The sequence below is a fragment of the Ricinus communis genome, chromosome 9 (genome assembly GCF_019578655.1).
Source record: "Ricinus communis isolate WT05 ecotype wild-type chromosome 9, ASM1957865v1, whole genome shotgun sequence".
Classification (NCBI taxonomy): Eukaryota; Viridiplantae; Streptophyta; class Magnoliopsida; order Malpighiales; family Euphorbiaceae; genus Ricinus; species Ricinus communis.
In genome coordinates, this window is record NC_063264.1 from 22,948,013 (window position 1) to 22,975,442 (window position 27,430).

The following is a 27,430-nucleotide window of genomic DNA, read 5'->3' on the forward strand; positions in this document are numbered from 1 at the left end:
AGTTAGTGTTTAATTAAGAATGTAACTTATTAATCAATAAATTAATAAAAGAAACTATAAAATTATACATAAACTTGAATTTTATGTGTCAAAAATAATACACATATTAATATAAAAGTCCTACATGTCAAAAATTAAATACACATATTAAAAAAACTTAAATTTTAAAAATTAATATATATATATATATATATATATATATCGTTCGAAGAATGAAATATTTATCCACCTATTAAATTGTTTGCAACTTGTTCAAGGCAATAAAAATCGAGATTATAATTAAGAAATTAAAGTTGACAGCTACAAACAAAAGAAGTAAATATATTAATAATTGAACTGAACAAATATCAATAACACACTTACTAGGGATTAATCTATCACACTCTTAACTTTCAATATCAATAGAATATTATAAGGGTTATTATATTTCAAGTATTTTCTATTACACTAATTAATCTTTCTCAAGAATTAATTATATAAATTTATGCTCTTCCATTTAGAAAAATAAAAAGGAATTCTCATTTACTTAATTGAAACCCTAACTTATAAAGACAAACTATCAATTTATGCTTATAGGAAAAATCCAATGAATAAATGATCTTTCAAGCTAACAATTTCAATTAAACCTCTCCGGCTAACGTTAATTTAATGGAGTTAGCTTGAGGGGTTTGATTGGTCTGTTCTTCAAACTTTAAAGGTCTAAGTGAGACACTTGAAATATTGGGTATGTAATTAAGATTCTAGTAAATGTTGAATAGCTTATTTGTACTTAAACGGAAGAAAAACAGAGAAGTGCTAAAATTACTTTCTCATGAAGGAACGTCTCGCCTTTATTTTCCGCCGAACCAGCTTCTCCCTCGAATCTTGTTCTTCTTATTATTAAATTATTCATCTGCTCAAACAAAAGAATACACACTCCATTTCCCACTCTTATGGCTCTATCCACACGGCAGCGGCGTCCGCTACCGTCCGGTGTTAGCTCATCGTCATCAGAACCGTACACTAAGGTAAATAAAGCTATTAGATCTAATATCAGAGAAGAGGAGGGAAAAGGGTTAGGATGGTTCATGCCGGTTTTAGCTTTGGGAATGTTAAGGTACATGAGCGCTACATCAAACATTATACATGACTGCGATGAGGTTTTTAACTATTGGGAACCGCTTCATTATCTTCTTTACAAGTCTGGCTTCCAAACTTGGGAATACAGGTATTTAAAGATTCTAGCTTTATATGATGCTTCAAATCCTTATCTTTTTTAGCAACTGGTTTTCTGTTTAGTTTTCACTTGGGGAAGTTTGATGAAAATGTGCTGAAATTTACGAATTGGGTCTTTTATTTTTTTTGAAAGAGTTGATGAGTTCTTTTTATTTTCGGTATTTGACTAATTTGTAATGTATATGCTACCTGCAGCTCTCAGTTTGCACTTAGGTCCTACTTGTACATTAATTTTCATGAACTAGTAGGTCTACCTGCTTCCTGGCTGTATGGTGAGGACAAAGTAAGATTTCAATCCTGCTTGGTGGCTCTATTTTAACTGTACGTTTTCTTTCTTTTTGCTATTTGAAAATTTAATGTCCAAATCATTCTAATTATGTTGTTTTGGTATTCCTAGGTGAGAGTGTTTTATGCAGTGAGACTCTTCCTTGGTCTCATCTCTGTTGTTGCTGATGCAACTTTGGTTGTTGCGCTTTCCAGGAAATATGGCAAACGTCTTGCTTCTTATGCGCTTGCAATGCTATGCTTAACCAGTGGTTGTTTCTTTGCTAGCACAAGTGAGTAAATTTTTTAGTTATTTTTGTTGTTGCTGTGTAATGTGAAGTTCGTTTCTCTGTAATGCTCTTACAAATAGTTCATTGTTTCAATTAGCCAACTAGTGGTGATCAGCATGTTCTTTTCTTAATTTGGTTAATAAAGTAGCATGTTCTTTTCTTTTCCAGGTTTTGTATTAAGTGATAACCTTTCATTTCGGATTGCTTGCCAGGTTTTCTGCCAAGTTCTTTCTCTATGTATGCCATGAGTCTGTCTTCTGGATTATTTCTTCTTGACAAGCCTGCTATGGCTGTGGCTGTTGCAGCTCTCGGAGTAATCCTTGGTTGGCCATTTTCAATCTTGGCTTTCCTGCCAATTACATTCTATTCTTTGACTCGAAGATTCAAACAAACATTTTTTGCTGGTGCTGTCACTTCTCTTGCTCTTCTTGTACGTCCGTCTCTGTTTTGATTTTTTCATAACATTTTTTACTCAGTAAGTTGTATGCCTACACATAAAAATCGGTGTTGAAGATTTATGATTGTCTCTGTTGGTTCTTTCTTTCTTTTTTATTTTTCAAATTTTTATGTTAGTTACAGTGTAAAGATCTGAATTCTTCCAGGTACTCTCAGTACTTGTTGACCACCACTACTACGGAAGATGGACATCATCTGTTTTGAACCTTTTGGTATATAATGTCTCAGGAGGTGGTGAGAGCCACTTGTATGGGATTGAAGGGCCATCATTTTATTTTCGGAATGGATTTAACAATTTCAACTTCTGTTTTATTCTTGCTTTGCTTTTCCTCGGAATTTTTCCCATTGCAAAGAGAAAGTATGCTCCAGACTTGCTAATTGTGGTCTCGCCTCTTTATATTTGGCTGGCATTTATGTCCTTGCAGCCACACAAAGAAGAAAGGTTTGCTTTATGCTAATATCTCAGTAAAATTTTGAGACATTTCATTTTAATCATCGAAATTTAATTTTCAATACTAAATGTTCTTCCTCGTAAACACTTGAATTCCAATAATTATTTGATAATTAAATTCTATCAAATAGAACAAAGAAATTGTGCTGAATAATATTGTCTGTAGACATCTTGCTTTCGCTGTTACTTTTCCTCCCAATGCTGTCTTATTTATATCACTGCACTGCAACAAAATTTTGCTGGTTTCGATTTAGTGAAGGTAGTGCCAGTGGTCATTGGTCTGTGGCCTTTGTGTCAAAACTACATACTTTTCTAATGTTGCCATAAAATTTTGGTCTAGTGAAATGAGTTTGATGCCAGAGGTAATTGCACCTCTTGTATGCATGTACTGCTTGCTCAAATTGCACTTGAATAGATCATTATCCTTAGTATCACTAAAAATATGGGTTTAAAATGCAACAGAAGGATAAATAGCATTTATTAACACAGGTTTGCTGCATGACATGCATTCCCTGTTGGAGATGATCTTATTTTTTATTCAGATGACATGGTATAAATATTCAGGGACTTGGTGCCAAGCATCTTATCACTGATAGTTCAAGTTTCATTTGGGTGGAAGTTAATTAACAATTAACATTTTATTCTCTTAAATTAATTTTGGAGCATAATTTAAAAAAGAGATACTGTTAGAATCTCAATATAATGCTGAAAGTAACAATAGCATTTGGTATTATATATAGTGTAGATGATGAAACACTCCTTTCCTTCAAGTTGCATTGGGATGGAACATTCTTTATTAATTAATTGAAACAATATTCACCTGCCACAATTTCTGAGTTTAAAAAATTCATCTGCCTCTGCTGCTTATGTATCTAAGAATCTTGATTTTTGCCTTATAACAGTCCAAGTCTTTCTGTTCTGTTTGTACTGGATGACCTGTAATAGGTAGCATCTTTATTATTCTTTTCTATTAAAAACTACTTTTAATATAAGTGGAATTACTGTGTGAGAGGAAATTTGGGGAAGTTCTTGGTCAAATTTTTTATTGTAACCTCTCTCATATGTAAAATAAGCCAGCATATCATGAAATCCTCACTGACAAAACAAAATATTCCTGTATTATTCTGACCTGAAATAGCCAACTCTTAGTTTGTACTTGATGCATTTTCCAATAGAAAATGATGTCTCTCGAAGTTCAGTGAGGTTTAGCTGTAATCTGACACTTCTCTTACAGAGATAACATGTCACTATTTCTTTTGGTCAGATATTGCATTTTGGTTTGATCTGTTGGTAGGGTTCAAATAGGTTCTGTAGATAATAAGATGCTAAATTTTATCTACCATGCTCTATGATAGTTTCGAGAAGTTTTGCCGAACTGTACATGCTGACTACACATATCTTCAATGATTATTGCAGGTTCCTTTATCCAATATACCCTCTTGTTTGTGTTGCTGCATCTGCTGTCATTGAAAGCTTTCCTGATCTTTTCCGAGACAGATATAGTTCCTATGACAATTCTCTTATAGTTATGGTTGGTTTCTTGTTCATTTGTCATATATTGCTTTCTATTGATTAAACATTAAACAAATATTACCTCTATGCAGATAGCAAAACTTCTGAGACCTGTGGTTCTCAGCCTCATATTATGTGCATCACATGCTCGAACATTCTCTCTAATTAATGGTTATGGTGCCCCTATTGAGGTTTATAAAATTTTGGAGCACTATGATGATGCTGGAACAGGTATAACCAATATCTAGCTCAGCAGTCTTGTTCTTGTTTTGAAGTTGCAGACCTTGAGATTCTTAATGGCAGTTGGAGACCTTCAGAATTTTCTCCATATTCTTGTAGTTATAGACTATGAACAGTTTTTGAACCCGTTGACCCCATATATTTTCTTTTGTGGTACTAGCTGTGTCTCTGGGAAGCAAAATGTCTACCGCTGATTTATTTTTAGGCTAACTCCCAAAGTGTAAAAGCATTATTTAAGAAACAAAAGCTTTTCCTCTGTCATAAAGTTATAAGTCTGCTATATCTCTTATGTTGGTATCCGAGAAAGTAAATTGTACACAGGACATAAAGTAAGATCGTACCCAAGAATGTTTTCAGATGTAGCAAAATTCAGATCACTAGCTTCAAGATGCCATGAGATAAACCCACTTATATTGCATTTTGCACTTTATGCTACATCATCAGTAGCATATGCTCCTCACTAGTCGTACTATCTTTATTTTTGACAAGTGTTATCGGATGATACTTGTACCATTATTGATTATGATTATCATACAAATACCGTTGCTTCTTTCTCTCCAACTTGCTTTACTGATTTTTTCATGTACAAAACATAAAATTGTTATAGGCCTTTTTATTGTCAATCTATTGTTAATTTTGTTTCTTAATCTATGCAAGGTGCTAGCTTACTGGTGTAAGATCTTTTAGGGGAACCATATCCTAATGAGATTCCTACACTGCAGGTTCTGTGCTTTGTGTTGGAAGTGAATGGCATCGCTTCCCATCATCATTTTTCGTTCCTGATTATGTCAGTGAAGTTCGGTGGATTGATGATGGGTTCAGGGGTCTTCTTCCATTCCCATTCAACTCTACCTTGGGTGGAACTGCAGCAGCTCCTCTATATTTTAACAACAAGAATAAAGCAGCAGAAGAGCAATATGTAATTATCCTGACCGTTTTCTTATGATTATCTTCTAGTTCTCTGTTTTAGAGTGAACTGACAAACTTTCATACAATGTACAGCTTCGAGATCTTGGAACTTGTACTTTCCTTGTTGAGCTGCAGCTTGATCGACCTTACCCTTCACGCGGAAGTGACTTGTCAACTTGGGAGGTAATTTTTTTTTATATACCTCTCTTTCGCTCTCTGATTATTTTAATTCCTTTTGCGACTGGACTAAGACTCTTATGTGCTTCAGCCCATTGCAGCATATCCTTATCTAGACAGGGAACTTTCGCCTCCCATGCACAGGTCATTTTTTATCCCATATCTGTGGCAGGAGAAGAATGTCTTTGGTATGTACAAAATCTACAAAAGAATATGACATGCATTGCAGTTTGTCGATCGCCTGGAATTCTTGTAGTTCAAAATTTTGAATCCTAACAGCATTTAGTAGCTGAAAACGAGGAAATCCTAGTCGAACTACAGTTGATGAACAACCCTAGCATTAAGTTTTATTTTATTTTAATTATGTAGAAGTTAACTAGGTTGTGATCTATTGCTTGTGCTCTTGTAGTCCTTAGACTTTAATGTACCGATATGCCTTCTGGTGTCTCTGAAATGTTCAGCAAAGGAAAGTGTCTGCCCTTTTTTTAGTTATTTTTGTTTTTCCTTTTGAACAATGCAAAATTTCTTCTTTTATAAATATATGTTAAATTTTGAAAAGAAAAAGAAAAATACCACTAATAATTTCTTTCATCTCTTTTGGTATCAAATTGTATTTCTTTCTTTTGGCACTTGAAGACTAAATTAACTTATATTATATAATTTTATATGGATGTAACATGATTTCGTCTGTTATCTACATACTTCGATAAATGGTTTCGCTTCTATGTAGAAATATATTATAAATTTGTTCGAAAATTAATCTTTCAGTTGAAAGATTATATCTAGTGCCAAAAGAAAGAATTATAATTTAATACCAAAAGAGATGAAAGAAATTATTAGTAGTATTTTTCTTTTTCCTTTTATGGGTATCATAAAAAATAAAAATAAAATTCAAAACAACCAAGTCATATAGTTTTAGATGAACAAAAGAATAGAGAGTCATAACTCGGCCATGCAACAAGATCAAAATCTAGAGACTGAGCCATAAAGAGACATATTTTATAGAGATATTGTTGTGTAACGTTAATGTGTGATAGTTGCTATTATATTAAAACAGAAATTGAAAAAGTAGAGTTTGAAGGACTAGTCATTTATAAAAAATATTAATTTTTCTTTCTCTTTTAAAAGGATAAAAAATTGATCGACATCCAATTAATGAAAATTGGTTATCCAATGTTAATTGAATATAAAAAATATTCACTTTATTTGGGTTTTAATAGTAATAGTTAATACTTACAAAATGAAAAGTTTTGAAACCTTTTTAAATACTAATATGAATATTAATGCCTTACTAACTTTTTAGTTTTACGAAGTAATTAATTTCATAATTAATACTCACCACATTAAATGCATACTTATACTTGTTAAATTTTATATTTTATGGTTATTGATAAAGTAGGTATAACTCAAAACTACAATATATGCAATTTGTATTTATTACTCACGGAAATTTAAGTCATAAAAATTAATAAATAAATAAATTTAAAAAATCAAAATAAGAGACCTTTGACTTAATAAAATAGTATATTTGTACATAAAAATAAAATCAACCAAAATTAAAGATTTAAAAATAAAAAAAATTGGGTTACCCAGTGTTAATTAAATATAAGTAATATTTACTTTATATTAGAATTTACAAGAAATTAATTTCATAATTATAAATTAAATTATTATATATATAAATAAAATAATTATATAATAATAAGAGCAAAATATTAATAGTTATATATAAAAAAATAATAATAAAAGAAAGAAAATTAAAAAATTTAGACGAAAAAGTTAATTAAAGAAAAAAATAAAAAATTTAGGTGAAATAAAATATTTTAAATATTTGTTTTAAGAGAAAAAAGAGAGTCTAAAAGAAAAGAAATAATTTATATAATTTCGTTGTTTTTGGTGTCCTGTTGGGTTGATCCCTCGCTCACACTGATCATGATCAGACCCAGCACAACACCATGCCACACCTCACTTACCTTACCTTTTACTCTGGTAAGGTACCTGCAAACCCGACCTGAGGTCACCTCTAAAATAAAATAAATATCATTTCTTGCTTACACTCTCTCTCCTCTTCTTTTCACTTTCCACTGAAAGAAAAAAAAAAAAAAACTTAAACTCTAGAGAGAGAAACTGATTTATTTTAGATCCGTCCATGGATTCTTCTAAAGATCGCGAAACCTTCGTTTACGTGGCCAAGCTCGCCGAGCAAGCCGAGCGCTATGACGGTTAGATCTGTGCTTCTTTTATTTATTTATTTATTTTTCAATATCTTAATAGATGAAATCAATTTGTTAATCTAAAAGAATGGATGTAGAAATGGTGGAATCGATGAAGAAAGTAGCGAAGCTTGATGTGGAACTGACAGTTGAGGAAAGGAACTTACTGTCAGTTGGGTATAAGAATGTGGTAGGATCACGGAGAGCGTCGTGGAGGATCTTGTCTTCGATCGAGCAAAAAGAGGAGTCCAAAGGGAACGAAGCTAATGTGAAAAGGATCAAAGAGTATAGGCAAAAAGTGGAGTCTGAGTTGTCTACTATTTGTAGTGATATTATGACCGTCATTGATGAGCATCTTATACCCTCTTGTACTGCCGGTGAATCTACTGTATTTTACTATAAGATGTGAGTGTTTTCTTTATTTCTTTATTTATCTGTTTATTTATTTCAGGGGCTTTCTTTGTTGTTTGCTTCTTCTTTTTTTTCGGAGCTAATGGGCTGTGGTCAATTTCTTCCCCTTGTATGTATCCCCTTCACTCTGAGGTTGACCGAGGAGGCTCGAACTCAAGACTTTTTTAATTACCAGATGCCAACCAGGCTACTTACTGATTAGATTTATTTTATTTTGTTGATGGGTATTGATTGCTTTTTGTATTAAAATTTATTTTGGGGTTTCTGGTACAGGAAAGGAGATTATTATAGGTATTTAGCTGAGTTTAAGACTGGTAACGATAAGAAAGAGGCAGCTGATCAGTCACTTAAGGCATATGAGGTATATATAATATATGTACATGCTAAATCTTTTTTTTTTTTTTTTGAAGGTTTTGTTGCTGGCCGTGAGTTAAATTTCAAGATTATAATTTTTCTTGCAGCAAAGGTTAAACTTCTCTGTTTGTATACCAGCTTTCTGCTAATTTGTCAAGACTGTATCACTGATTGTACATTGTTTTCTATGAACTTTGTATTACTGAGAAACATGAAACAGCGGTGTTATTAATAAGCTGTAGTAGTTGGTTCTGATTCAGTTTTCTGGGAGAGAGAGGCATATTGCAAAGGCATATTATATCCACTTTGTTCTCTTGCAAGTGACCATTATAAACTAAAGCATTTAGTTGTTTCTATTATTTTGGTTAGTGGATGAGGCAATTGAGAAAGGTGCTACTGCCTTTGTGCTGTAGGATTATTCCCTGTGCTCCCTGCCTTTTGTGTAGTATTATTCTTATGATTGTAAAGTCTCTTTTAATTAGTGCTGTGAGATTTAGATTCATTTGTGTTTTTCAAGTTTAATAGATGTTGTTTTGCATTTTAGGTATGTCTGTACATCTCCCCTACTGGAAGATGAATCAAAATACCCCAATAAACACTTTTCTAGTGATTAGGTACCTTTATTTGAGCATTGTTAACCAAACCTTAAATGTTTATCTTGGGATTCTTAATTACCCAGTCTGTTCCAGCAAAGCTATAAAAAGGAAAAGCTAAATTATTTAAAAGAGAAAGGCAAGAACCTCAAGTTCTTAACTTCTATTCTGAGATATAGTTTAATGGCGTCTGCTTAGGTTTCTGGAAGGAGAAAAAATTCTGACATGTGTTTTTCCAGCAGCTACGTTTCTTTTTCTTTCTTGCTGATGAATAAGGTCATTTTTAAAACTTGCACCATTCTTTGGCTTTTGTAGACTGCTTCAACCACTGCAGAGAGCGAATTACCTCCTACTCATCCCATTCGATTGGGTTTGGCACTTAACTTTTCTGTCTTTTATTATGAGATTATGAACTCACCTGAAAGGTACACAGAGTTTAATTTGCTTAAACTTTTTATGCTTTTATTTATTTGATAAACAAGATGCATAAAAAGGATTTAATTTGTGTCGTAAGCTTTTATTTATTTGATAAACAAGATGCATAAAAAGGATTTAATTTGTGTCGTTTGTCTGTCAGGGCCTGCCACCTGGCAAAGCAAGCATTTGATGAAGCTATTTCAGAGCTGGATACTCTCAGTGAAGAATCTTACAAGGATAGCACTTTGATCATGCAGCTGTTGAGGGATAACCTCACTTTGTGGACTTCTGACATTCCAGAAGATGGAGGTACTCCATAAATTTGATGCTTTATATATGTGCACGAGGGCAGAGGCTTCATTTTATTTGTCTGCAATTTGTGATTCTATCCTATCTGTTGATTGGTTCAAGTGTAGACTCTACAGAAGTCATGCACATTTTGCTTTAAGATAATTCTAGAAATGAAAAGAAAAATCAAATGTAATTTCTTAGTTCTGCATTCTATATGAGGACTTCCTCGTTATTTGTTTTATGTATTACTGAGTTATTGGATTTGAGCTGTATCTTTCTGAACTGAAGGAGCAAGTTGAATTGGGAGTTGACAGCTCATGGGGTGCTATCATAGTGCTTCATTGTGTTAATATTAATTGGTTGTCTTCTTTAATATCTGTTTTACTTTTCCTTTGCAAATGCATGAATGGCTTTATTTTCTTTTTGCCATTAATTTTCTTTATTTTGGCAGAAGATCAAAAAATGGAAACCTCTGGCAAAGCTGGTGGAGGCGAAGATGCAGAGGTGGGTCATTCGCCTATAGTCTACACTGGATGGACGACTGGTTCAGATTTTCTAATTAATGACAATGAATTATTTGTTTTTGCAGTGAGGCTGATGGAATCTTGTAGCTGTTCAATGTGTGGAAGGGAGAAAGATGATTTCCCCTCACCTTTGTACTATTGTTGTTTGAGAGAGGATTTTGAGATTTTCTCTTCTGTTATACCTTATTGTTGTCTGCTGCTGTTAATCTGTTTCTGTCATGCATACATTAGCAGGAAGATTTGGATTCTTATAGAGGTGGTCTATGATGATTCTTGGTTTCTCAAAGTGCCTTTTTTTTTCTTTTCTTTATATACATTTCTTTTCAAGTTGTTTTTAATACTTTTCAACTATAATCAGGTACTTCCGTATGAATTTTTTTTAGCTAAATTGGCTTTTTTTTTAATTTTTTTTTATAGCATAATTAAGTCCTACGCTTTATATTTTATTCTTTATTTTATTTTTATTTTCATAAATATTAAAATTTTTAATTTTTTTAGAATTCTTTTTATCAATAAAACAATAAAAATTATAAATATCAATTAATCAAGTAGATAAAAATTTATAGTGTATTTATTAAATTAGATTTTTTATATTTAAAAAGTTAAATTAATTTTTTGTTTTATATTTAAAAAATAAAAACTGCTTTCAAATATTATTTTATTATATGATTTTTTAAATTAAAAAATTTGATAATGGAAATATTCTAAGTCAATGTTCTTGTTTTTTATGATAAGTTGATTTCATTATGCGTCTGTTATTGTTTTTTATGATAAGTTGATTTCATTATGGTTTGTTATGATAAGTTTAGATAATGACCATAAGTTATATGATTGATGAAGAATTATTAAAGCAACTAAGAAAAAGGAAAATAAAATATCTTAATCTTATAAAATAATTAACTATTTATCTTTTGAATATGATTGATGAAGAATTATGAAGCAACTAAGAAAAAGGAAATAAAATACTTTATCCTATAAATAATTAATTATTTATCTTTTGAAATTTGATTTAATATTTAAAATCATATTATAACTCTCTTGAAATATAATTTTATTAACTATTTTCTCTTTATGAAAAAACATTCATTAAATAACATATAAATAATATTTTACCTTTTATGTAGTATTACAATTTACTCTTGAGATTTAATGTATTATATACCCGTTGATTTTATTATTATCATTATAACTCTCTTGAAATATGATTTTATTAACTATTTTATAAAACATGTTTATTAAATAATATATAAATAATAATTTTATCTTTTATATAGTATTATTATTTACTCTTGAGGTTTAATGTATTACATACTCATTGATTTTATTATTATTATTATTATTATTATTATTATTATTAATGAACTAACTAAAAATATAAACAATCAAATCTTGTACCTAGAAAGACTCAATTCTATTTTATTAAGATAAATAATTTAAGTCAAAAAATTAGTTAGAGCAAGAGATTATTAATTAATTATATTTGATACACATTATTTGTTAAAGATAAAATTATTTGATCCTTGAACTTTTAAGTATTAAGTCAACCAAAGTTAAATCTTTAACTAAACTGAAAGACTTAAGTTAACAATTTATTTATAAGAACTATCGTTGGTGTCTAGCTTTACTTGAGGTTATAACTGAGTAGACCATAAATTCATAATTAAGATATATAAGAAATAAATTCAATTTTACTTTTAAAACTTTCAAATATTAAAATCGACTAAAATTAAATTTTTAATTAAATTAGAATAAAGTGAGTTGTAATCTTTTTCATTTTAATGATATGAAATTAGTTATGTTTACTTAATTTTTTTTTATCTTAATATAAATAAAACTATTTTTCTAGTAAAAAAATCAATGAACTAAAATTAAATTGTGTTAAAAAATTCTTTGTTGACCTTAAGTTTTTATATATAATTTTGATGATTCAGAATATTATTACTATGACAAGTTGGGTTAGTGTTGTTAGTAAAAAAAATCTTTAGTAGATATTTAATTGTCATTAATATAATGAAATAAAGAGGTTGAAAGCAAAAATAAAAAGAGTTATAGAGTATATAATAATAATGAAGCGAGTATATGAAGCTAAGGAACTTATATGAGCAATGATAATCTCCATAAAAAATGGTTAAATAAATTTTAGAGAATAAATTGAACTATTTAAATGAGTTTATGAGGGCAAGCCATACATGGATCAGTCTAGTTTTGAAAAAAAAATAGTATGAAATTTTAAATTTTTGAGCAAATTATACTCAAATTGTCGGATTTGGTCAATACAGATAAGATCAATTATAATTAGTTATGTTAATTCTACAAAAGAGATTTAAACATATCTTTTTATATTTGTATATTTGAGATTCTATTTTTTATTAGCCTAAGTCATTTTATGATCTCAAAATTCCTTGATTTTGATCTTGGCAATTAAAGTGTGTAATACCTAATCTATTTTTTAAGTCTCTTTTGAAAGATCTTGACTAAGTGCTCAAAAGACTTATATTCGTTTCTGCCTTCTAAATCGCGATTGGCATATGCATATTTCCATAACCGTTGCAGCAAAGGAGAGATCGTGACTGTGAGCAAGAAAGTCGAGACTACGAGAAACAACAAAATAAAGACATAAGGGATAATAACCTCAATTATGACCGTGAAGTAAATCACAATGAGGAGATCGTTATCATGAAGTTCATACTTGTTAGGAAGATTGCTAATGGTTATTTTTGAGTCAGTAAATCACGAAGCACCACATGGATCATAGTCATTGCAACTTTAAGAATCATGATCTCAAACAAGATGTAGCGAGCATAATTAGCCTGTTGCGAGCGCGATAGCCTATCATGATTACAACTCTAGACCGATAGTGCATTTCATGCACTATCTAAAGCTTAAAGCAAAGATATGATTTAGGTTTATAGGATGGCATCTTTTTTGGTTGTTTGGAGATATAAATACCCTCCAAAAGACATTTACGATTGATAAACAACCTTCTTTAGTGCCATATCATTGCTATTTGATTTTACACCTACATTTATTTCTTTGTATGAATAACCTTATATAAAGTTGTTGTAAGAGCCTTAAATGCTCTTATGAGGCTTGAGTGTTAACCAAAATATTTGAATTTGGGTTTGAGAGTTCATCTAGGATTAAAATTCTTGTAAGGTTGTATATTAGCCATATTCATAAGTTGTGAGGTTGGGTGTAAGCCAAACACTTAGTTGGGAGTGAGCTAGTGAGATCTCCATTTGTAATTGAGATTGAGTTAAGTGAAATACCTAATGAAGATTGAGAAGTGGACATATAGTTTGTTAATATCCAAACCATTATAAATTGTGTGCCTCATTTCTTCTATACTCTTTAAACTTCTATAAAACCTTTAATTACCCACTATTCTTCTAATTACCAATTCAACCTTCTCCTTCTTGGTTCTCAAGGTAATAGATTTTATGGCAAAAGGCTTGCATCAATCTGAGGTGTATGAGAGGCGCACTGGCTGAAATACTGAAGTATGTTCAAACTATCATGACTAGATGAGCAATCAAATGTTTTAGTTTTTAGAATATGAAGATGGATGATTGTTAGAGTATTTCCTAAAGACAAGGGATTATGAGATGATCTATGTTAATTTATACATCATATTAATGTCATCCAATTGTACTAAATGCACGGTTCAACTTTTAGTGGAACGATTAGTCGTGGTCTTACCAAAGAATAATCTGACTGTTAGAGCTGAACACTATGGAATGTAAACACAAATGTAAGAGAAATTATAAAGCGAGTTTATAATGATGAAGTTCTCAAACAAATGCGTTTGTAAACTTTATTCATAGTCAATGTTTGATTAAAAAATAGATATTGATCAAAAGCTCAAGATTACCATAATGTGTTATCATTTGTGAAATAAGCAATCTGTCTCATGAGGTTAAGGAACATGAATTTCGAGATAAGCATATAGGTGATTGTTATAAGAAAAAATTTATTAAACACGACCCTACTGAGTAGCCTATATGGAATTTACCTTAAGAGTCTATGGACAATACTTTTGTGACAATCATGTAAGACGTGATCCTTGGACTTGATATAATAGTACATTATCTTATATAAGGATTATTATATTTTTATACTATCTTATGTCCTCCTATCCATGGAGTGCTCAAGGATAATCATTGGGTATAATAAAAGTCATATGAAGATAATAAGTTATCAATAACGAATTTATTGCCCAAGGTAATACGTCATGGAACATTATCCCAATGATTCTTGATATGCTTTAACATGAAAATCCTTGGCCAATGTTGTATGAAGAAAGATTATGAAAAGTGTTTCATAGCTCTTATTCAAAATATTATATGCAATTACTAAGAATAAATATGATTGGTTCAATTATAGAGTGGATACGTGCATCCATACTCTATGAATCAATTGGGATAAAAGAATAATGAAAGGATTAAATTACATTGTAAGATTGTTCACTGCAAAGATTGAGTAAAATGCTTTAATCATCCCTATACATTTGGATGGTCATTGTGCATTTCTAGATGCTAATCTTGATATATGAAAATGGATGTTGACCTAAGGTGTAATTGATCTCTATTTTAATCTTGACACCCAAATTGAATATTGCTAATCCTATGTCCGAGTATTTATATGACAAAGCACTAAAGAAACCAACTAAAGACCAAGCATTCTTTAGCTTTAAAGGTAGCCTTGCGAAAAGACCTAAGAAGCGTGAGGGCGCTTTTCATATGACTAAAATTTTACAAGACGTTGAAAAGTCCAGCTGACATCTCGCCAATCACATCGCGATATATGGCAATCAAAGTGTTAAAGCTTCAAGAAGCGCGAGGGTGCTTCATATTTGAGCTTGAGACTGAAAATGGCATATGATAGTGCAATGAGAAGCGTGAGGGCACTTTTGGGCAAGGTCAAGGCAAGAGCGAGGGCGCTATTGCAGTGCCATGACCGGTTTTTACAATTAATGCCAATGTTAGTAACCATTGAGATATCAGTCATCCCATCAATGTCGCGTGGTTGGAGCAGTTGGAGCCCCAACATCTCTTTTCGGAAAAGCACAAGGGCGCTTTTTAGGACTATAAGCAATTTTTTTCAAGTCATCGAATCTTACAATTAATGAGTTCTGGACCTATTGTAATGTCTCTAAGAGGTTGGTATGTGTATAAATACCTCTCTTAAAGACTATATAAGTAAGTGTGTGACTTAGATATACTAAAACTCTTATGAATTTATTTCTCAACTTTCTACACTCAATTTTTTTCTTTGTAAAGTGTATTGAGTTAAAACTTTTTGTTCAACTAAAACTCTAAAGGATGTTGTGTGACCCTAGGTATTAAAAACACAAGGAATTGGTTGTTGAATAACCATTAATACTCAAGGGTTAAGGGACTTAGTTGAGAGTTTGGATTACTAAGGGAAGAAGTTCAGTGAGAGTTTGGGTCATATGTAAATAGACTTTAAGTGAGATTAAAATGAGACTTTAAGTATTGGGCTTAGGCTCATATATTAAGCCTAATTAAAGGTTAGTTAATTAAGAGCTAATGAGCGTAGTATAATTGGCTTATGATGAGTTTATAATTCATGGATTAGTTTTTATATTAATTAAATTTCAGTTAAGATAACAAAGCATAATTTAAAGTAATTTAGGGTTTTGCAAAAATCCTAAACCTTTAAGGACTTTGATTAAAAGATCATATATATAGAAAATGATGCTAGGGGCGACAAGAATTATTATCTTTAATGAGAAAAATATTTTCTTAAAAATACCCTAGGTGAATCAATCAATAAGATTAATTAATTTATCCCCTTTGCTTAGAACTAGCATTGAATCTCTTACATCTCTTCTCAATCTCTTAAAAGTTGTTTAAGAGATCGTTACATAGAAGCTTGTGTGGATCCCTAGAAAGCCTGGTCACTTGAGTAGCTTTAAAGTGCATCAATCAACCTTGAAGAATCAAGAATAAAAAAAGCTAAAACCACTCCTTGAAATTGGTGGCATACTTCCTTTATAAGCTTTCTTCATTCTTTACTTGTTTTGTATGTTATAATTATCTTAATTAATGAGATCCTTGGTGTGGATTGAAAAATTTTTATTTTTCTTTTGTTGCCTCTTTAATATTTTTCAAATCAATTTCCAAAAATCATATCAGAGTCGCCATTTATTAGTTTAATCATAATGGATGCATAATTTTTTGATTATAAGGATGCAAATTTGGAATTTCTGAGGTGTTTTAAAGATTTTTTTGGTTGCCATAGCTGTACTTTAAATTTTTTGGGTGATTCTTATTTCATATGAACCCTAAGGAATGGAACTTATAATGTGGAAGTGTATAGAATTCTTGAATCTCATTTAATTATGGTTTGGGTGTTGGGAGTCCATGCCATATGCATAGAAATCTTTGATGTGATCATCAACATCCAATCTCTAATCAAATCTAGATAGAAAAATTAATTAAAATAAATTTATAAGTAACTGTTACATCAACTTTTGTTGAATATTTTATGTTCAAAATAATTTAGAATTTGATTCTTAATGATCAAAGTAAAACTATGCACATACTACACATCCTAAAGGTTCATTAGAATAATTTTTTTATTTATATTAAGTAAATTATTATTTTTATAATGAGTATAAAATTTATATTGTGTAGTTTTATAAATTAAAAGTATAATATATAATTAATGGAATTGTGGGGGGTATTAATCTATTTTAGGAGGTAGATATAAGAAAGATAAGAAAAAGAGAAAAAGAGAGAAGGGAAAATGTCAAAATCATATGATATGGGCTTAGTATAAAAACCGCCCAGAAAGTTACGAGCAAAGGCATGCCCTTAGAAAAAGTTGCTAATAGAGTTGTAGTGAGGGAAAGAAATAAATATTCTCTCTCCCTGAAAAACCCTTGAAGTAGCGTTCATTGCAATCGACTTTTCAAAGAAATGGCAAACAGTAATCTCCCTCGAAGAATCATTAAGGTTTCTTAATTTCTTGTATCGATCTTCTCTTTACACGATCCATCTCTTAATTTCTCTGATCGATCCATCAGTTTCTTTTTTTGATACCCTAAGAAACCAAAAAGAATTGAAACCTTTAACTTTGGTGGGTTGTAGAGTTAATAAATATACTTCTTTAGAGTAATTGACTCGCTTGTTTAAATTGTTAGGGTTAATTGTTAGTCATGTAAATCTGGGCTCTTGAAGGTTGTAGTTGCTTTCTTGTTATGTTTTCTTTATGGGTATTGATTGGGATTTTGTGTTTCTTTTTTCTTTTTCTTACTTCCTCTTGTTTGTATATATGATTTTGATTTGTTATTTTGGATGTGATCTAACAGGAAACTCAACGACTTCTCAGTGAACCAGGTAAAAGATAAAAAAGGCTTTTCTTTTTTCATCTATGATTTTTTGTGGTTTTTGTTTAATTGCGGCTTGCGAACTTATTTTTGGATGTTAAGTAGTAATGCAATTTTTCTTTCCGTGAAATTATTATGAAAGCTAAGGTTCTAATTTGTTAATTTTGCAATTCATATGTGCAGCTCCAGGAATAAGTGCTTCGCCCTCTGAAGATAATATGCGATATTTCAATGTGATGATTCTTGGCCCCACACAGTCTCCTTATGAAGGTATCATTTGTTATTGGTTTCCGTGTGTGTAATGGAATTAGCAAAAGTTTATTGAATTGTTTGGTTTTGATCGAACTAAAATTGTTTTCTCAGAAATGTAGGTTCTAGTATTTTTTAACTAACTTCATATTGTTATAATTCTTTTAAAATTTGGAAAAATAGCTATGGGGATGCAGGTATCTAGCCACTGCTAAAGCTAGAGATAGATAAAACCCCCATTTTTTGGTTAAGTAGCTCGCATAAATAGCTATATGTAGAAACATAAATAGCTTTATCAATTTGCAATATAACTATGTGTATATATACAAGGTGAGAAAATAAGAACAGGTTCCTTCGTAAGCTGCATTTAATTCTGGCTGCTTGTTCAACCAACTTGCTCAAGATTATAAGAGAAAAGATCAAAATGGTTGTTTCTGAAACCGGTATATATTGGGAGTTCATCTATAGAAGCACTAAGATGCTGCCAAATGGCTGCTGTTCTTTTCCATGTCTTCTCCAGCTCTACCAGCTGTAGTTTTCTGGAAGTAATACTTGTGAATAGCCTTAGTTCAGTTCTGATGTTAATCTTCTTAGTCTGTAAGAAATGACTTAGAGTGTTTGTTTTGCCATCTGATGCTTACCTAACTTAAGCTTAGCAAGCATTGGAATGTAGTCTTTATCTCTCTTAACATGCTTGTGAGAATTCTAATAATGTAAGAATTGAAGTCCTATATACATTTTCTATTTGGGAGCAAAATGTCTCTCTTTCTGTCATTACGTATTAAACTAGTCTTAGAGTATGAAAATACTCTAGTTGTTTTTTCTTGTCATTTTCTTCATATGTATGTCCTATGTGATTTATACTATGGCTGCAATTAATTTAGGTGGAGTTTTCAAACTGGAACTCTTTCTTCCTGAAGAATATCCCATGGCTGCACCAAAGGTATGTCAAACTTGGGCATTCTCTTTGTTGCATCTAAATGAAATTAAATCTTTTTTTTCATATTAGCTATTGATTTATGATTATTGAGTATTTTTTCCATAATACAAAATAATGCATTGTGTGATGTTACTTAAAGTTCATTGTTGTTACCCTGTTTTTCATGCTATTGGATTTGCCCATGTTCTCGTTCATAAAAACATCTGTCCTTCATACCTGTTTCTTTCATTCTCCATTCACCACCTTTTTGGTAATTCCTTAAATAGGCAGTGGATATCATAGCAATCTTTCTAATAATGTCTGGGGTGCACAGATGTAAATTGATAACATAGATTCATTAATAATCAGAGTTAGGTATTGGCAGTTGGAGTTATTTAAATATGTCATTTGGCTTAGAAAAGCAGAGTTTTGGCAGGTTCACTTGTTAAATCTACATTGTATAGTCTATCAAGGCTTGTAAACTTTGCGTTTGGGCTGGATGGATTCCTCAGTGCTTGGCCTATACCAAACACATTTTGGTGACCAAAACCTTATCCCAAAGACGAACCTGGCATTTTTAGTTGTCGAGCATAATTAAGCATTAAATGATGAAAATGTTAAGCATGTAACCTTTAATATATGTCTGGACTATTGAGTATGGGCCCTATGAATTCTTTTTATTTATTTATGGATAGATCACCGGTATTAGGTTTGAGTACCCGAAGAACCAAAGAAACTAACAACAAAGATATTTGAGTATGAACTGAAGCACTAGCAAGCATAATGGGATTCACAAGTATCCCCTCAAAGCCATTGAAAAAATAAGGTCAACCTACTTAAAATGGAAATAGACCTCCTTAACCTATATTTAATATATATTGACACCATTAAGTACTCATAATTAACCAACCATCTAATCCCATTTGATTTCCTCTCTTCATTTTTGCCCTTATGCCTGGCTAATACATGTGGAGGAAAAGGTAATTCATAATGATAAAATATTCCTGAGTGTTTATAGGATCCGAACCTGTCCTGTTTGGCAATGCATGGAGGCTTTAAATTCTGATTCTGAGCCTTTTACAATCAACGAATTGAAAACCTGAACAAAAGCATGGACAGCTTAACAGATTAAGTCACAATTATTTCTGTGGTCGACAGACTTGGCCAAGAGGAGATTTTTAAAATTTGAGTAATATGCTAGGGCTGATATGATTATGCATCACAATACAATATAAATAGCGTTACTGGTGGAGTTGGTAAAATAATAATCAATTTTACATGACCAAATCTGTTTGGGCATCTTATGTAACTTTGTGGTGTTTGGTGTCTATGACCCAAAATTTTTTGAAGAGGCTTATGGTCTTTGTTGTCATCTTTGACTTTATTGGGAAAATTGAAATCTAACGTGATGTTTCAGGCTGAAGTGAAGTATCTTTTAAATATTTTATCAGTTGTCACTAGTTTTTAAGTATAGTTTTATTGATGGTTTGTATTTCTCCAATTTTTTTCTTGATGTATGTAAAATTTGCTAATTGCCATATCCTTTATTTTCTCTTTCTTATTATTTTCTCATACAGGTTCGGTTTCTGACCAAAATATACCATCCTAACATTGACAAGGTAGGCTTTAATTCTCCTGCCTCTCTCTCTCTCTCTCTCTCTCTCTCAGTTCTAGTTCTGTTGTTTCTTAAATCCAATAGAGTAAAAACATTCTTATGTAGCTTGGGAGAATATGTCTTGATATTCTGAAAGACAAATGGAGTCCTGCTCTTCAGATACGAACTGTACTTCTCAGGTACTATGATATGTGATTTTTTTTTTTATTGCCCTGCTGCTTGTTACTGGAACTTATTTAAGTACGAAATTTATTATGGCAAAAAATTTGCCGCAAAAGGAAAGATAGGCACTTTTGTTGTAAGTATCTTACAACCGATTTAGAAAACATTGAATTTTTTTTTCTCTGTTGCTGCCTCTTTATCTTTCTTTTCCTTTTCCTTTCCCCCTCCCCCTCTTTTTGAAGGAGACTTGGTTAAAAAGTGAGAAAATGGAACTGGTTCTGTAAGAACATGGTTGGCCTAGGGTTTAGATATTGAAGTCTTACAATAGTGTTATTAATAGAACCTAATATCCTCCTACGTTTCGATAGCATCCAAGCACTGCTCAGCGCCCCAAACCCCGATGACCCACTTTCTGAGAACATTGCCAAGCATTGGAAGACGAATGAGGCTGAAGCTGTGGAAACAGGTGATGTATTTCTAGTTTCAGTCTCATTGTAGTTCCCCCTAATTTTTAAGTTGGGCACCAGCATGGAACATTGATGCTTATGCTGCATTAGTCATTGTTTTTCATATATATATATATATATATGACTTCTCTTTTGAACACTGCAGCCAAGGAATGGACCCGTTTATATGCAAGTGGTGCGTGAAGATTTGGTGGGAACTTCTACCCTTTCAAACAACGTTCATGTGATATATCCTTTTAACTGTTAATTTGAATGGAAATTTGAAGAATTGATGTTTGAACAAATCAAAAAATTTAATATTTTTCAAAGCTTCCAGATACTGCATATCAAATTGTTCTCTGATGTTGGAAGCACCGTCTTTGAACTTGTATGATTAGATAAATACATTATTCTACTCTTTCTCTGACTCTCCCCATCTTTTTGTCAATTCTTTAGCAAAATTTAACTTGACTGATTGCATACTCGGATTCAAGATTGAAAACAAAAATTCAAGGAATGAAAGAGAATTGCTTACCCATTTTGTGAAATTTCTTATCTATTTTTGGATCAAATAAACTGCAAATTTTTTATGTTACATGAGCTCCTCATGGAGCTCATTTAACCGAGTATAAACTGCGATAGTTTTTGTTAACCTATAATTGGGGTCTATTATCTTCCTTTTCCCATTAATTTTTAAGAGATTGATTTTTGAAAAACGGTTCGTTCTGTAAAATAAAGAATAATAGAAAAGAAAAACTAGTAGAAATAGAAAAGAAAAACTTGTAGAAGAGAGAATGATTTATGTGTGTATGTGTGTATCATTCCAGTGATAGAAAATTTATAACACTTGGGTGTAAAAGATTATAAACTAAAATTCTATTTACATAAAAGAATCTATCTCATGATAGCCATTGTTCAATATTTTTTAAACTGATATTAAACTTCAATTTTCGTTGCTTCATTTAATACTTATATATATTGTAAATATTAGATCTTAACTTTTACAATTACATGAAGCACAAAAATAATAAGTCAAGATAATTGAATCAAAGACCAAAGGAATTATATTAAATAAAATCATAAATAAAATTAATGAATTTCCACTCAATCTTAGAAAATAAGCTTAGCTACAACATAAATAAAAATAACAAAAGTAATTGAATTTATTAAATTAAAGAATAAGAAAATAAATTAAAAAAGGAAAAAGAACTATTAAATCTTGATGGAATTTCTTCAATCTTGATCTTGATTGTCTCTTCCAAATTTTATCTCTGACCATTTTCTAATCTCTCAAAAAATTATTCAAAACTTTCAAAGTTATGTCTTTTATAGCCCACTTTTATAGCCCATTAAACCTGAAATTTATAAGATTTAAGTTGGATTCTAGTAGGGTTAAAATACCTCATTAGAGTGCCTACTCAATGGCTAAGCGACCCTTCTAACCGTCCCTTTTTTTCTCATGGTACAGACCAGTGGTTAGAGACTTTCACTTTGTCAATTTCGCACTCCTAACCGATGCTTCTAATTGGCCGTCTTCTTAATTTAAACCATCAGTTGGACCACCGATTAAGGCTCCAAATGGAGTTCTAAAATGCAAATTTTAAACTCTTTAAGTACTTGTGTCACTTCCTTGTTGCGCTTTTGCCTCCTTCACTTGAAATATAAAAATAACAAAACTACTTAAATAGACAATTATTTTCAACTAAAAATCCTACTAAATCAAATATAATAACTACCTAACAAGTTCGCATCAGGCATTTAATAGAACTTCCGCAGAACTGTTCCGTAACCATTTGATGAACAAGTAAGATATCTAGCCAAAATATTTTAAAAATTATAATTCACCCCCCTCCCCCCCTTTCATCTTCCACATTTGCTTTTCAACTTTCTCATCTTCTTTTATCTTTTTTGATTGTCAAGCTTAAGTTGGTATTGCATCTTTGCATACTTGGTTTGCATAATACTAGATGGCGATCCTAATGTGGGCATTCCCCTTAATGCTCTCATCTCGATGTGAATTTTTGTGGTTCTTTTAATAGCATATCATTATTTGCCTTAAGAAATGTGGCTACACAATTTGCTAATTTGTTAAAGTTTGAAGCGTGCTTCTTTTCAAGTCTCTCGATCCTTCCTTCTATCATAATCATGATCTTTAAACTTTTAGATTTACTGGAGAGCCGACTTTTTTCCTTGAGTTTGGGCTTCTAATTTCAAAAAGTAGATCCTTCCTAATTCGTTTAATTTTCTCTAGAATAGTCTCTTGATTCTCCTATTCTTTTTAACTTGTCATGCTCTTACTACTACTCTCTTTAAGCGTCCGAGTAGTTGCCAATTTGGCTACCTCTAACTCTTCTTGTCTAATCTTGTCCAGCTTTTTGATGTCATAAATCATTTGATCATTTAGCTTTGGAAGGTCTCTTTTAATTTGACTAGCCCTAGCTTCAATGTTTCTTCTTCTTTTTAGAAGTCTACATCCTTTGGTTCCTTCTCATGTTATTTTGCTTCCTCTGATTTGTTCTCTTTTATACTGCTCTGATCATTATATGCTTTTGTTATCTATTATATTTCTCCTTCTTTCTCTTCCTCTCCTTCTTTTTCACATCTTTTTTTACTCTCCTCCTTTTCTGTTTCTTTTTCTTTCTCCTTATCTATTAAAGATAGATGTCTAGCTGAACTCTTGCAACTGTGACACAAATTCTAACTCTTAAAATGAAAATAAATCTGAAAATTATTATTACTCAAAAAGTAATACAAAGAAACTGAAATATGAAGTGCTGCACTGCTATTACAATTTGCTAACAGTAAGACATCTATTTAAACTAAAATAATTCCTATAAAGACTCAACTAATTTTCCCAAGAGTAGCTAATGTACAGCTTATTTGCACAAATAAAGGACCAAAATAAGCTACCAGACTCCTATTAAAAATGAATAACTTGACAAGTTCAAACCAGCAATAAGTTGCACTAAATTCTGACAGCCTCCTTTAGTGCAAACTTATTTCTCAATAACTCCAAGAGCCTTGTGAAAAGCTTCAAACTTAGCTTTGGCAAGTGCTTTAGTAAATATGTCTGCAACTTGCTTATCGGTTCGTATTTTCTACAACTCAATCTCCTGAGATAACACTTTCTCACGAATAAAGTGGTAATGGGTTTCGATGTGCTTGGAACGAGCATGAAACACTGGATTACTTACAAGTTTTATTGCACTTTCATTATCATAATAAATTTGAATTAGATGACTGTGAGTAGTCATCTTTTCTTGAATAAGTCTCCTTAGCCACAAACATTCTTGAGTAGCCATTGTAGCTGCTACATATTCTGCCTCACAACTAGAAAGAGCAACTGTAGATTGTTTTTTACTACTCCAGGAAATCGCAGCAGAAACTATTGTAAAATAGAAACCTGATGTGGAGCGTCTGTCATTCATGCCACCGGCCCAATCTGCATGTACAAAGCCACTCAAGGAAAATGACTTAGATTGCTCGTACATTAATCCATAACTTAGAGCGCCCTTGATATAACAAAGAATCCCTTTTGCTGCAGTCAAATGAATCTCACATGGCTGATCCATAAATTGAGAAATAACTCCCACCAAAAATACAATATCAGGTCTTGTGATAGTTAAATAAAATAAACTACCAACAATTTGACGAAAAAATGTTGCATCTTCCAATGACTTTCCTGCATTTCTAGCCAACTTGAGATTAGGTTCCATGGAAGTAGTTTTTACTCTTGAATTTCCCATACGAAACCTCTGCAATAAACTGGCTGCATATCCTTTTTGAGAGACAAAATAACCATCACATTTTTCAATTTCCAAACCAAGGAAACAACTAGCTTCTCCTAAACTTTTCATTTCAAAACGAACTGACAAATCATCTTGAAGACAATTAATTTCAGCAATATCATCACCAGTAATAATCATATCATCAATATAAAGCAAGAGCAAGGTGCATTCAGTGGGTGTTCTCTTAATAAATAGGCTCGGATCAGCACTTGAAGATTTAAAACCATAAAAATCAAGATATTGAGCAATCTTACCGAACCAAGCACGAGGAGCTTGCTTGAGACCGTATAGCGCCTTCTTAAGTCTGCACACGTAATCAGGATATTCCTTAGAGACAAATCCTTGTGGCTGCTCCATAAAAATATCACGATCCAACTCTCCGTAAAGGAAAGCATTTTTTACATCAAGTTGCCATAATTTCCAGCGTTTACTAGTAGTATTGTCCGAACTGTTACCATCCTTGCAACCGGACTAAAAGTCTCATCATAGTCTCGGCGGTATTTTTGAGAAAAACCACGAGCAACAAGACGAGCTTTGTATCTAACAATCGTACCATCAGCCTTTCTCTTCAACTTGTAAACCCACTTACAAGTAATTAAATTGGCATCATACAGTTTTAGTATAAGCTCCTAGGTGTCATTCTTTTTAAGTGCTGAAATTTCATCCACCATTGCATTTTCTCATTCTGAAATGCCTTTAGCTTCACTATATAACTCGGCTCATTTTCACAAGAATCTCCCATGAAAAAATAAGACAAAACAGAAAATTGATTCATTTCAACTACAAAATCAGACAAGTGACCTGGCATCTTTTTCTGTCTCGGAGGATTTTTTCTTGTGGTAGCTTCAATATTTGTGATGGCCTCTGTATTTTTCTCAGCTTGAATGCCTCCCTCAATTGAAGAATTACTTATTCCTAATGTAGAGTCATCAGGAAAGAGTGCAAGAATAGTTGTACTTCTACTGCCATTTGCATCATCTTTATAACATGAAACTTCATCGAACACCACATCACGAGAAATAATAACCTTCTTTGTTTCCAAATCCATACATCTCCAACCCTTCTTATGAGTATCATAGCCAAAAAAAATGCATTTCTTGGCCTTTGGGTCAAGCTTAGTTCGATTGTGTTTCAATACATGAACATAACAAATAGACCCAAAAATACAAAAATAATTCACATTAGGTTTACGATGATAGAGCAGCTCAAATGGTGATGATTCTGTCCCTGGCCATGAAGGCAGCCGATTTACGACATGGCAAGCAGTTTGAAAAGCTGCTGCCCATAACTCGCTTGGAAGACTCCTCGCATGTAACCAAGACAAACAAATTGATGTAAGATGAGCTAACTTGTGCTCAGCCACCCCATTTTGCTGCGGAGTTTCTGGACAAGTCATTTGACGCTGAATTCCATGCTCTTTATAGTAATCCATAAAATCCTTTGATAGAAATTCCCCTCTATTATCCGTCCGCAAGCACTTGATTTGCAACCTAAATTCTTTTTCTACATCATGCTTAAACTGGATAAACTTAGAAAAATCTTCACTTTTGTGTTCTAAAAAGTATACCTAGCTGAAACGAGAGAAATCATCCACAATTACCATCACATAATGAAGTCTAGTATAGCTTGCTGTCCTCGTTGGTCCCAAAAGATCGGAATGAACCAATTCCAATGCTGCTGAAGCTCTACTTTTTGAACTTGAGAAAGGAAGACGATGAGATTTTCCATATTGGCAACCCGGACAAATCTCGTCATGCTGAATATCTTTAAAAAACAGGAACACCATTAAAAAGTTGGTTTGTGGATATTTTCTGCAGTAACTGAAAACCCACATGCCCCAAGCGAGCATGCCAAAGCATTGAGCTTGCATTATGACCAGCCTTTTCGACATATTCATCATTTGCAGATAAAACATATAAAGATTCTTTCCTTTTTCCACAAAACAGAACATCAGCAGCAATGTGTTTTAAGTTAGAAAGAATTTGAACATCTTTAGGACCAAAAAGAACATATCTTCCTGAATCTGTTATTTGAGATACATAAGCAAGATTTTTCTTTAAACCAGGAACATGATAAACATCTTTGAGAAGAACACTCTCATCATTCAAATCTCCTTCTTTCGTTATAGGATGCAATGAATTATCAGCTGTCACAATGACCTTCTTCTTATAATGTGGAAAAACATCAAATAGAAGAGTTTCATTCCCAGTTGCATGATAAGAACAACCAGAATCGACAATCCATTCATCGCTATAGTCAATAAAAGCATGAGCATCTGGAGACACATCATCTTGATGCACAGCTGAAGTCACATTTATTGGCTAGTCAAGAACCTCAATGGATAAACATTGTTCCCAAGATGGATCTGGAAACTCGCTGCTTTCATGTACAATATTTGCTTCTGTTTGTTGCATTTTGACTCGGCAATTTGACTTAATATGGTCTGGCTTCCCGCATCGATCGCACACCACTTTCACCCAACAATCTCGTTTGAGATGTCCAGGTTTTCCACACTTGTAATAAGCTTTAAATGATTTCTTTGATAACTCCTCAGTTCTAGACTGATTTCTATCTCTCGAT

The 27,430-nt window shown here is 32.0% G+C and overlaps 3 protein-coding genes across 5 annotated transcripts; all 3 read left to right on the forward strand.

Annotated features, from left to right (window-relative positions):
* Window positions 1-783: 783 nt before the first annotated feature.
* LOC8282188 (dol-P-Man:Man(6)GlcNAc(2)-PP-Dol alpha-1,2-mannosyltransferase) lies at window positions 784-6,006 on the forward strand. Its single transcript, XM_002523329.3, has 10 exons — window positions 784-1,207; window positions 1,411-1,498; window positions 1,613-1,772; window positions 1,982-2,199; window positions 2,372-2,667; window positions 4,093-4,207; window positions 4,281-4,419; window positions 5,151-5,347; window positions 5,431-5,520; window positions 5,606-6,006. Exons 1-10 carry the CDS (start codon window positions 933-935, stop codon window positions 5,729-5,731), a joined length of 1,704 nt encoding a protein of 567 aa, XP_002523375.1. The 5' UTR covers window positions 784-932; the 3' UTR covers window positions 5,732-6,006.
* A 1,437-nt stretch (window positions 6,007-7,443) lies between these two features.
* LOC8282134 (14-3-3-like protein D) lies at window positions 7,444-10,603 on the forward strand. Of its 3 annotated transcripts, none has more exons than XM_002523330.4 (7): window positions 7,444-7,736; window positions 7,826-8,132; window positions 8,412-8,499; window positions 9,401-9,510; window positions 9,663-9,811; window positions 10,245-10,297; window positions 10,383-10,603. In XM_002523330.4, exons 1-7 carry the CDS (start codon window positions 7,664-7,666, stop codon window positions 10,383-10,385), a joined length of 783 nt encoding a protein of 260 aa, XP_002523376.1. In that variant the 5' UTR covers window positions 7,444-7,663; the 3' UTR covers window positions 10,386-10,603. The 3 variants fall into 3 exon arrangements, with proteins under 3 accessions (XP_002523376.1, XP_015577417.1, XP_048235372.1); XM_015721931.3 differs by having other exon boundaries at window positions 10,248-10,297; XM_048379415.1 differs by lacking the exons at window positions 10,245-10,297; window positions 10,383-10,603 and having other exon boundaries at window positions 9,401-9,567; window positions 9,623-9,811.
* Window positions 10,604-17,060: 6,457 nt separating this feature from the next.
* On the forward strand, window positions 17,061-21,489 carry LOC8282135 (ubiquitin-conjugating enzyme E2 36). The gene is made up of 8 exons (XM_002523331.4): window positions 17,061-17,297; window positions 17,654-17,681; window positions 17,855-17,941; window positions 18,805-18,863; window positions 20,417-20,458; window positions 20,560-20,633; window positions 20,985-21,082; window positions 21,229-21,489. Exons 1-8 carry the CDS (start codon window positions 17,262-17,264, stop codon window positions 21,264-21,266), a joined length of 462 nt encoding a protein of 153 aa, XP_002523377.1. The 5' UTR covers window positions 17,061-17,261; the 3' UTR covers window positions 21,267-21,489.
* Window positions 21,490-27,430: the final 5,941 nt, after the last annotated feature.